Source organism: Oncorhynchus gorbuscha, linkage group LG19, assembly GCF_021184085.1.
Source record: "Oncorhynchus gorbuscha isolate QuinsamMale2020 ecotype Even-year linkage group LG19, OgorEven_v1.0, whole genome shotgun sequence".
Lineage (NCBI taxonomy): Eukaryota > Metazoa > Chordata > Actinopteri > Salmoniformes > Salmonidae > Oncorhynchus > Oncorhynchus gorbuscha.
Window position 1 is genome coordinate 52,646,014 of NC_060191.1, and position 12,253 is coordinate 52,658,266.

Here is a 12,253-nt window from a genome sequence, read left to right on the forward strand (position 1 = left end):
ATCCCCAAGGCAATCTGAAATATTTCTGTCTGTGTGATGTTCTTGAAAAGGCATTATCTAAAAGAATACCTAATTGCCACTCATAGCTTTGGCATCTCAGAATAAACATAGACAGATTGACTACAGGGAAATGGCCTTAAAATCAGACAAATGATTGTACAGTACCACATACAATTAGTAAAAAGCCAAACATCGGACTGGACAAGTGATAAAACAAATCAGCAGTCACAGTAAATCTGAAATCTCAGACAGACAAGTCATTGTCACCTCTACTGTATCTGACTGTCGAGTCAGAGAGAAGGAATGTTCTGACAAAATATTCAGAATGTAGTTAGCCATAGTAAAGCTTTCTGAGGTAAAACAATGAAAACCGTGGCGGCTTAGAGTGTTAGCAAGCTATGAGGTGAACATTGTCATGAATCACACAAGCACACACATCTGATGAGATTACACTGTAGAAACCCATTCACCATATTTGGTCATTCTCCATATTGGGCACCCTATTCCCTATATAGTGCACTACTTTTGACCAGAGCCCTATGGGCCCTGCTATTTGGGATGCAGCCAGCAACTCACCATTGACTGTAAGCTGCACCCAGCTGCCATTGTGGAAGGTGTTGTACTGCTGCTCCAACATGAGGACCCTACACTCGTACCAGCCCTGGTCTTCGGAGCGCACTGGGTCGATCTGAAGAGACGCCTTCCCATGCAGGCTGGCTCTACCTGGGGTGGGAGAGAAGAACACAGGTAGGGTCAGGAGTCAGGACCGTACAATTTGAGTTGATCCGAATGGTACACCCAACATGGCCACCAGTGTACCCAAAGAGCACCATGAATCAGTGTGATGCGCATATCTAAACATGGATGACGCTTACACCAGCTCTGTCATTATTCCACTGACTGTTCAATTAATTAATGACACTAGAGTATCACACCCCCAACACACACCAGCATACTGACATTGTGCTGACACAGACATCACACAGCTGGCAAATACGTAGCTGCTCTGCCAACAGCATCTTCTCTGTGTCTCTGAGCAGGTTCATTTGGTAAGACAGTGGCCTTAGATTGTGCTGTTAGATACCCCCTAACCTATCCAGTTTGATTACAGATGGCTTCAATATAAAGAACGCTAATGTGAATGACCACGGTCAGGGGGATTTGATTTGACCCAAAATTCAAATGATTGGATTTGAATTTCAGCTGTTCCCAATCCATACTACTTCACAACCTCTCACAATAAACAAACTACCAACAGAACCTGGCCAGAAGAGAGCTGCCTTCCAGTATTAGGATTAATAGATAACATTACCTGGAGGGCAATATCTCTTGCTCTCTCTCATCTAGAAGCTTCCCAGCTAAGGTTCTCCTCTCCTCTCCATCTCTTACTCTCTCTCTATATATTTTTTTTTATTTCTTTCTCTTGCCCCCCACCCCAACCCTACCTCTGTCTCTCCCCAGCCAGTGTTGTCATGTTTGCAGTTTCCCCACCACATTGGGCTACCTTGAAAACGATGTTGTGGGTGAAAATGTATTGGTCATGGGTTGCGGGTTTTTGGGCTATTTCTAACATGCTGACTAGACCGGGCCATTGCGCACATGTTGATTTTGTCCATCCACACCAGACGCGATCAGGACACGCAGGTTGAAATATCAAAACCAACTCTGAACTAACTATATTAATTTGGGGACAGATTATGGCAATTTAGATAGTTTGCTTGCTGTTGCTTGCTTGCTAATTTGTCCTGGGATATAAACATTGGGTTGTTATTTTACCTGAAATGCGTTATATGGAGCTTGACAGGGTTGGGGAGTAACAGATTACATGTAATGCATTACAAAAACAATAACTGTAAGCCATTACAATACCAGCAAAAACATTTTTAAAAGTAGATAATTAATTCTAGGATTACTTTCAAATATAGAAGGGATAATTTCAGAATATTTTTTTTCCTTTCATATTAACGTCAATCATATAATTCACTGAAAAAGTACCTCTTTGATCTTACTGCCTGAGCAACTTACACGGTCACAAAAGAAAAAGGTATGGCACGACAACACAGTGCATTACCCTAACCAAGTGCATTACCCTAACCCAACGATGTGCATTACCCTAACCCAACGCAGTACATTACCCTAACCCACCGCAGTGCATTACCCTAACCCAACACAGTACATTACCCTAACCCAACGCAGTGCATTACCCTAACCCAACGCAGTGCATTACCCTAACCCAACGCAGTGCATTACCCTAACCCAATGCCGTGCATTACCCTAACCCAACACAGTACATTACCCTAACCCAATGCAGTGCATTACCCTAACCCAACGCAGTGCATTACCCTAACCCACCGCAGTGCATTACCCTAACCCAACACAGTGCATTACCCTAACCCACCGCAGTGCATTACCCTAACCCGACACAGTGCATTACCCTAACCCGACACAGTGCATTACCCTAACCCGATGCAGTGCATTACCCTAACCCGACGCAGTGCATTACCCTAACCCTCCGCAGTGCATTACCCTAACCCGGCGAAGTGCGTTACGCTAACACAACGCAGTGCATTACCCTAATCCAACACGGTGCATTACCCTAACCTGGTGCTGTGCATTACCCTAACCCAGCACATTGCATTACCCTAACCCAGCACCGTGCATTACCCTAACCCAGCGCTGTGCATTACCCTAACCCAACGCAGTGCATTACCCAAACCCAACACAGTGCATTACCCAAACCCAACACAGTACATTTTGGGGGATGGCATTCCAAAGAACAATGTGTTTAGAGAAGAAAAGGGCAGTAATGTAACAGTTCAATGCAAACTATGTTTGCCCACAGTAAAGCTGCTGTCGACATCCAGAGACTCGACTTCAAACCTGAAGAAACACTTAAGAGGTAAGGATGACGTTTGGCAGGTGTGGATCGTTATCTTGCTTAGCTAGCTAGTCTCTAGAGACAGACAGGTTTTCTTCACAATGTTACCAATCTTCCGGTATAGGTCGGAGATTTCAGAGAGTACTAGCTAGCAACTTAGTCAGATTTCAAGCTAGCTAGCCTGTTTAGTTTGCTAATTTGCTTGCCAACTCTCCTACACTATGTAGGTGTTATGCTGCTCACTTAAGGTTGCTCTGTCGGTTGCTAGCTACTGTAGTTAACAAGATATCATAGCAAGTATGATATTGTGCTAATATGTTAACAATTTAATTAAATCTATTTTAACTAAGACAAATCAGTTGTAGATAGTTAGGTGAAATTTACTGGTCTACATAGCCTACCTAGCTCGCTAAATCAAAAGTAAAAAAAAAAAAAACATTTTGAAAGCTAACGTTAGTTGCACTCTGTAACCCAACATTACAAGATGCTCACTGTCAGCGTTGTTGCTAACTTAGTTAGCTAGCTAGCTATGGTTTCAGAGTACCATGCTACCCTAATCAATAAAGCCACACTGCAGTTTTCTTGCTGTTCAATTGTTTTTCAACCCAAATAAATATTTGAGTATTTCTATACAAACAATATAAACCACCATAGACATCATTGCATTCACGGCTTTGTCCATGTGTGAGTGGTTACATGTTCCAACCCCAGCCCTGTGTTTATCAGACAGGGGCAGGCTATAGAGAGTGAAACATACGTTTCAAAAGGGTGGACAAAAGTTAGGTAAAGCTACAATCCTTAATTGAAACAATAACAAGGTTCTCACTCCACTGTTATTTTACTTATACTGTATTGTCATAATTAAGTGATTGCATTTAGTTTTTTCATAGGATGCATAAAAATCAATGGAAGAACCTGAGCAGGAAAAGGCAACCAGATGACATGGAGGAGTGGAGAGATGCACAGCCATCTACAGATGGCCAAAAAGGGACATCTTGTACACCATTGAAACAAGCAAAACTATAACCAGGAGGACCACACACCTAACAAAGCCAGGTTAATCACCGGGTATTTGACTTCATCGTAGAGGATGTGAAATCCTTTTCACTAGAAGAGGTGCCTTCATTCCCCCAAGCTAGTAGAAGGAATCAGTGGTGGGAGAAGAGTTGTGTAGAGAGACTTTGATGCATCAGATAGAAAGGGAATTTGAGTCCATGAAAGAAGCTCTCTCCACCACACTCCAGAGCATAAAGTTAGTCTGCACCACAGCAGCAGTGATGTAAAGTAAAACCTCTTTGAAGTACTACTTGAGTAGTTTTGTGGGTATCTGTACTTGACTTTTTATATTTTTGCCAACTTTTACTAAAATTAATTCCTAAAGAAAAATGATGTACTTTTACTCCATACATTTTCTCTGACAACCAAAAGTACTCATTACATTTTGACAAGAAAATGGTCCAATTCACACACTTATCAAAAGAACATCCCTGGTCACCCCCTACTGCCTCTGATCTGGCAGACTCACTAAACACAAATGCTTCGTAAGTCAATTGTCTGAGTGTTGGAGTGTGTCCCTGGTAATGCGTCAATAAAAAAATGTATGCTGTCTGGTTTGCTTAATATAAGGAATTTTAAATGGATTATACTTTACTTTTGATATTTAAGTGCAGAACTTTGACCAATTCCATTTACTTTTTATACTTAAATATATTTAAAACCAAATACTTTTAGACTTTTACTCAAGTAGTATTTTACTGGGTCACTTTTACTTGAGTAACTTTCTATGAAGGTATCTTTACTTTTACTCAAGTATGACAATTGAGTACTTTTTCCACCCCTGCACAGCAGACATCTGGTCTGCCCATAACAGATGCTTCTTCGGCCTGACATGCCACTGGATCGAGGAGGACACCTTGGAGAGGGAGTCAGCTGCTTTGGCTTGTGCAAGACTGGGAGGACGTCATACCTACAGTATGATGTAGTTACTGCGAAGTTAAGTGAAATACATGAAGACTTTCAAATTGAGCACAAAGTGAGGGCCATGTCTGACATGTGGGTTTATTGCACCTAGCTGCACATTTTGTTTTCTTAAACTAAAAAAAACCCTACTTGGTGGACTAAATGTGTGATTACACTGTAAAAATGATTTCTTCATATTTTTATATATTTATATTATATCTCATTTTAGTTATTTAGCAGGCACTCTTATCCAGAGTGACTTACAGTAGTGAGTGCATACATTTTCATACTTTTTTGTACTGGTGTCCTGTGGGATAAGTATTTAGCACCATCCATATTGCTGTGTTACTTAAGCCCTTACTTATACCTGGTTTTAACATGTATCCTTTGTCATGCACATTGTGTTTTAGCCCACATTCTTAGACGGGTGTACATGATTAAAAGACGCATTGGGGTCTGACTGTGATCAGATCTTATAGGTGTAAATGGACAAGATCAGGATGCAGGACACATGTTAGAAGCAGGTATACAGGGCTTAAATCAAACCAAATCAAATTTTATTTGTCACATGCACATGGTTAGCAGATGTTAAAGCGAGTTTAGCGAAAAGCTTGTGCTTATAGTTCTGACAATGCAGTAATATCTAACATGTAATCTAACAATTTCACAACTACCTTATACACACAAGTGTAAAGGAATGAATAAGAATATGTACATAAAAATATATGGATGAGCGATGGCCAAATTTTTTAAATATTTTATTTTACCAGGCAAGTCAGTTAAGAACAAATTCTTATTTTCAATGACGGCCTAGGAACAGTGGGTTAACTGCCAGTTCAGGGGTAGAACGACATATTTGTACCTTGTCAGCTCGGGATTTGAACTTGCAACCTTCCGGTTACTATTCCAACACTCTAACCACGAGGCTACCCTGCCGAATAAATTTTTAAGTGGTTGTAAAATTGAATGGCTCTTTTCTGGATTTGGATTATTAGCGGGTATCGGCCTAATCCTGCTCTGCATGCATTATTTGGTGTTTTACGATGTACACTGAGGATATTTTTTGCAGACTTCTGCATGCAGTCTCAATTTGGTGTTTGTCCCATTTTGTGAATTATTGGCTGGGGAGCGGACCGTAGACCTCACAACCATAAAGGACAATGGGTGTCACATCTGCCCCCCCGGGGCTTGCGGGCGCCAGGCTGCCCTACATCACTCACTCCTATCATCTGTTATGCACACCTGCCTTCCCTCGTCACGCGCATCAGCGATATTGGACTCACCTGGACTCACTCATCAGTTTATTACCTCCTCTATATTTCTCAGTTCCCTTGCTCTGTTCCCCGCTGCTGCATTACATGTTTTTTTGTCTTTGTTACCTGTTTGCTGACGCTGTTCCTGTCTCGTTACATGTCCGTTATTTATTAAATGTTTTACTCCCCGTACCTGCTTTGTATCTCCAGCATCATTTCATGTGACAATGGGTTCTATAAGTGTTGTTTAGGTCGAGGTATGTGTGTGTGTATATAATAGATATTTGTTTTTGTCTAGATGGAATTTGTATTCTTGTTCCTGGAAACTTTTTTTGTTTTACTGAGATGTACTGTTAGGGCCCAGGTCTGACAGAATCTGTGCAGAAGATCTAGGTGCTGCTGTAGGCCCTCCTTGGTTGGGGACAGAAGCACCAGATCATCAGCAAACAGTAGACATTTGACTTCAGATTCTAGTAGGGTGAGGCCGGGTGCTGCAGACTGTTCTAGTGCCCTCGGCAATTCGTTGATATAAATGTTGAAGAGGGTGGGGCTTAAGATGCATCCCTGTCTCACCCCCAGCCCCACTTGTTGGTTGTGTACATGGATTGTATAATGTTGTATGTTTTTTCCTCAACACCACTTTCCATCAATTTGTATAGAAGACCCTCAAGCCAAATTGAGTCTAAAGATTTTTTTAAATCAACATAGCATGAGAAGACTTTGCCTTTGTTTTGGCTTATTTGTCAATTAGGGTGTGCAGGGTGAATACGTGGTCTGTCATACGGTAATTTGGTAAAAAGCCAATTTGACATTTGCTCAGTACATTGTTTTCATCTGCTGTTAATGATAATGCAGAGAATTTTCCCAAGGTTGCTATTAACGCATATCCCCCGGTAGTTATTAGGGTCAAATTTGTCTCCACTTTTGTGGATTGGGGTGATCAATCCTTGGTTCCAAATATTTGGAAAGATGCCAGAGCTGAGGATGTTAAAAAGTTTAAATATAGCCAATTGGAATTTGTGGTCTGTATATTTTATCATTTAATTTAGGATACCATCACCATAGACTTTTTTGGGTTGGAGGGTTTGTATTTTGTCCTGTAGTTCATTCAATGTAATTGGAGAATCCCGTGGGGTCTGGTAGTCTTTAATAGTTGATTATAATATGCCCACATTTTTGTTTTTGCCTTAGCACTGCACAGCTGAGTCAAATGATCAACTCATCATCAAGCTTCAAGTGGTAATTATGTGTGATGCTATCCTTGATATGATCCTGTTGTTGTTACACGCACATATCTATCAATCCAATGTTATGATTTGTTATCAGGGATATTATACTTCAGTAATCCACAATGACCTGGTGATGTAAAAGTCTAATAATTACATTGTCTTCCACATTCCTACCTTCCACACACAAACCTTGTAACTGGAGATTCCTTCAAAACGATTGCCTACAGTTAACTTATAGGGCACTGCAAGGTTGGGTGACCAGGGCCATTTGGGACTGCCTCATGGAGGAATTCAGGTGTGTGAAGGCTACCGGTGTCCTGCATAACTTCATGAGGATGGGCACGAGAACCGAGAGGGGATCTGCAGCTTGCCGCCGTGTGCCAGAGGAGAAATATATCTGTAGCTCCTTCCACCTTCAAGGAATAGGCAATAGGGCCAACCATGGAGAATAGTAAGACACTTCATTATTTCTAAAACTAGACTATATTGTTTGTCCTGGTGTGCCCGTTCATGATTTTCAGCATGAAGTACTATGCAGCCACTTAGTGTGGTGCAGACACCAGGTGAGGCCACACACACAGATTCCTGTTAGAACACGGTCTCTTTAAATACCTTATTTTCTCAATAACAGTATCTCTCCTTCACTTCATCCCACTCTCCTCTTCTCCCTAAATCCTCTAGGTTATATCAGCTATGTCGGTGAACCCCTCCCGCATCTGAACTGGCTACATAGAGGGCACGGCATGATCAGAGGTGAGCGGTCACTTGGTCAGGTCAACAGGAAGTATTATTAAAGAGATGCTTTACATTGAAATACAGATAGAGATGCAGTAGTCCGAGTTAATGATCCAAGGTCAGTTTTGCATGTCAACTCCTGATGATTATGATGACTAACAATGTTAGAATAAAAATAAAAACAAGGCTTAAACATGCTCTTTCTCTCCATCTGTCTCATCTGCAGATATGTTTTGATGAGAGGATGCCAACACCCAGTCCCATCAACGCCACCTCACCCACTCTTAAGATAATAGTGTCTAGTCGGCCCAAAGGTTATGTAATTGTGATGAACTGAGAGAATATTTGGGTAGCACTGATTCATTAATCATATGCTGTCTTCTCTGCTCCTATGTTCTTACCTCTTGCCACCTCTTTCTTCCTCTGTTTTTGTAATGCACAACAGATGTGCATTGAAGTACAGATTGAACTTGTATGTATAATATTTATAATGCATGTATTTATAACACTTGGATAATGAACTTCTTTCAATAAAGCGTTTCACATTCTCTACTGGTTGAAATTAAATCTCAGTTGATGAAATACTACACATATCCTGTGTTTATCAGATCAATGCAGATGAAGGGCATTAGATATTGAGATTAACCGGATTTAGAGTATTTTCATGATGCATAGGATTTGTAGTGTATGGTTTTTAAAATTCTATTTCTGTATATTAATTACAAATCAGCCTTTAACTAGTTAAATCCTGTTTCTAGTCTATTAGGTACAATGTGTAACCATTGATGTCCCAGGATCAAGATTGGTAAACACTGTTGAAGTGTATAATTGTAATACATACATGCAGACACAGCATCATTCAAAGACTGGAATTTGATACTCCTAGTACTGGATATGACTGAAAAATAACCTCAAAGACATTCATACCTGAAATGCACCTTTATTTGCCAATGTAGAGTACATGATGAGTGAATATATTAAATGTACAGGCTACAATGTGGGGATCTCATGCATGGTAATAACTTATCTACGACTTGCATCCTTGGCACAAAGTTATATTATATTCTACTCAATCCATAGGCTTCATGAATGTCATTCAGACTGTTTTGAATTTGATACAACTGGCTATGATAGCTAAGGTTCATAGCTAGGTTCTGAATTAATATGTATGCCAAACGTTTGGATCCATACACCGATCGGCTTGAACGCTAACGTTAGCTACACATCCATAGGCATACAGGTATTGTTATCCTCCACTGCACAATAAGCAAGAACACAGCTAGCTAAGTTATTTCATCCATCTGCATTGCATGGCAAATATCAGCAAGGCAAGCTTACACAATTGTACACTCAATTTGCAGTAAATGCTTTAGCTAGCTAGATTCTTTACATCCACTGTTTCCACAAGACGACAGCCTGGCTTGCTGGTTGTTTCAGGAGCCTAAAACAAACAACCAGAATTACAACTTCATACTCATGTCGGGGCGGCAGATTAGCCTAGTGGTTAGAGCGTTGGACTAGTAACCGGAAGGTTGTGAGCTCAAACCCCTGAGCTGACAAGGTACAAATCTGTCGTTCTGCCCCTGAACAGGCAGTTAACCCACTGTTCCAAGGCCGTCATTGAAAATAAGAATGTGTTCTTAACTGACTTGCCTGGTTAAATAGAGGTAAAATTTAAAATAAAAAAACAACACCAATTAATGTTAGCTAGTCAGCTAGCTGGTTAATGTTAGCTAGTCAGCGAGCTGGTTAATGTTAGCTAGTCAGCTAGCTGGTTAATGTTAGCTAGTCAGCGAGCTGGTTAATGTCAGCGAGCTGGTTAATGTTAGCTAGTCAGCGCGCTGGTTGATGTTAGCTAGTCAGCTAGCTGGTTGATGTTAGCTAGTCAGCTAGCTGGTTAATGTTAGCTAGCCAGCGCGCTGGTTGATGTTAGCTAGTCAGCTAGCTGGTTGATGTTAGCTAGTCAGCTAGCTGGTTAATGTTAGCTAGCCAGCGAGCTGGTTAATTCTAGCTAGCCAGCTAGCTGGTTAATGTTAGCTAGTCAGCTAGCTTGCTAAATCGCGATTTTTGTAAATGAACTTTTTTCAAATATGCATACTCTACATTAACTAACATATTCCTGTCAACTGTACATTATTTTCATGATTTGTTATGACCACTTACATTTGCTTCCATCGTAGTATTTTTGTCAGACATCTTTGCTGAAGAAAGTCTCCAGCCTTGGGTCGCATAGCATCAAATTCGTCATGGTTTTGTAGCCCACCTGGAGCTGGCAAACGAATGTAATAAAAAGCCTATAACTTCAGTTTGTTGTTGTAGCCTTGTGTTATTATGAACGCATTAGATTGACTTTAACAGTAGTCAGATTAGGCTGCAGGTAAACACTGGCTGTGGTTGAAAAGCATATTCAGTTCATATACATATTATTCATAATTAATTCAGTGATTGAAATTATGACCCCATCCTCAGTAGCCTATTCCAGCAGGAAATTGAGGAAACAAGCATTTACTATTGCGAAATCGCCTCACTATTCATGTTGAATAAATCAGTCTGTTAATTTGAACTAAGCAAAGTGCTAAATCGTTCAGTTTACATCTTGCCTACATCTTGTCTATGCTACTGTAGCCGTATTGCTTAATCATACCAGTCAAGCGAGTTAAAGCTACATCCATTGATGGAAAATGATCTGGCGAGTTTAATCAGGGCAAATTATATTTTCTCTTGTCACATATTCATATTCCTTTATTACGTCATGTCATAGCTTGCAATAATTATTATTTTGTAATGGTCGTTACAAATTACTATGATATTCGTTCTTAATTGTCTCGATAACGTTAGGAAAATGGGTTTATTGTATAGATATGGCAACTCCTCTCTTGCTGTGAAAACAATAAATAATTGGCTAGTTTTCAGGCCTTTTGGGTAGGTTTTTGAGTGGTCATTGGGCTAGAATTTTTTGCTTGACCTTCAACCCTGTTCCAAGCTCCCCACAGCTACCTGATGAAGCACAGGGCTTGGAAAAGGAAAGCACTTAGTGTCAATACTGAAAAATACTGACTTCTCTTTGAAGGCTCAGGAGATTAATAGGAAATCTAAAAGTAGGAAGTCATGTCACAGAGGATGAGAGAAGTTGAGTCAACCAGGCATGTTGAAATCTGTCTCACAGCTTCCAACCCACTGCATCCACACGGCTTCTGCTACAGCCCTGTCAGTCGAGCCAGATGAACTGACTGAAACACTCTCTCCTCTGTTAGAGCCGTGCCCTGGGACAAATATCATTTTCCAAACTTTGAGATGTATATACGGTATGTACTGTAAGTACTGTTGCGTGTTCGTTCATTATGAACGTCAGGAAAACATATTGGCGTGGAGGGCGGGCTGGATTGCTCTTCCAGTAGCTCTGCATATAGATGCGATAGATAGCCTTTTACTGGGATGGCTGCGATAACTGACAAAGAAAACGGTGGGTTTTTGTTGAGCAGGAAATCGATAAGGCAAAGGGAAGAGGGTAGAGGAAAGAGGGAGACTGCAGTCTTGCAGTAAAAAGGCGAGGCTTTAAAAGTCAGGTCTATTTTAGCCTGGGTGATAAAGTGCTGAGTAGGATAGGTGGTGGCGTGAAGGGTAGGGATCGACCTCAGGTTCAATCTGTCACCGAGTGAGAGGCGTGCTGTAAACAGAATTAACAATACTATGTACACATCAGGACCAGCCCTTCCAGGGCATTCACACACACTGTAATCTAACACTACTGCTGCCTACAGTGAATATTGCCCCCTGGGTTTATTAATATCACACATAGGCTTCGATCCATTGTACTGCTGCAATAGCTGTAGAGAGAGGAGAGGAGAGTAGAGCTAAAGAAAGCCATGCAGCTAAACGTTCAGTTCTTTAAAGACCATAATCCCTCTGCAGGCTTTTCCCTGGCTCTGATTGGAGGAGAGCTTGGGAATTGGGTTTGGGTGAGATGTAAGACCAGCCTGTCCCCAAAAATCTTGAACTAAAAATGCACAAACTAAATATCATAGTGTCTGCATTATTGATTGTTTCTTTGCGTTAGTTGGTGCAAAAATAGCTGATTTTAAATGTTAGATTTGCATATCACCTTGGGCAATTGGCTAACACACTAGAGGAGGAGCACTCCATTTCTGTCTAGCAGTGATTAAGACACTTGCCAAAGGGTAATATTCAGTCGAACAGTA

The 12,253-nt window shown here is 40.9% G+C and overlaps 1 protein-coding gene across 1 annotated transcript in view; it reads right to left on the reverse strand.

The window, feature by feature from the left end:
* The window catches only part of LOC124006242 (protein turtle homolog B-like), a 79,703-nt gene that overhangs the window by 39,367 nt on the left and 28,083 nt on the right, over nucleotides 1-12,253 (reverse strand). Inside the window, 1 exon segment of the mRNA XM_046316131.1 lies at nucleotides 577-723. Within this exon segment, the coding sequence (XP_046172087.1) occupies nucleotides 577-723 (147 nt within the window).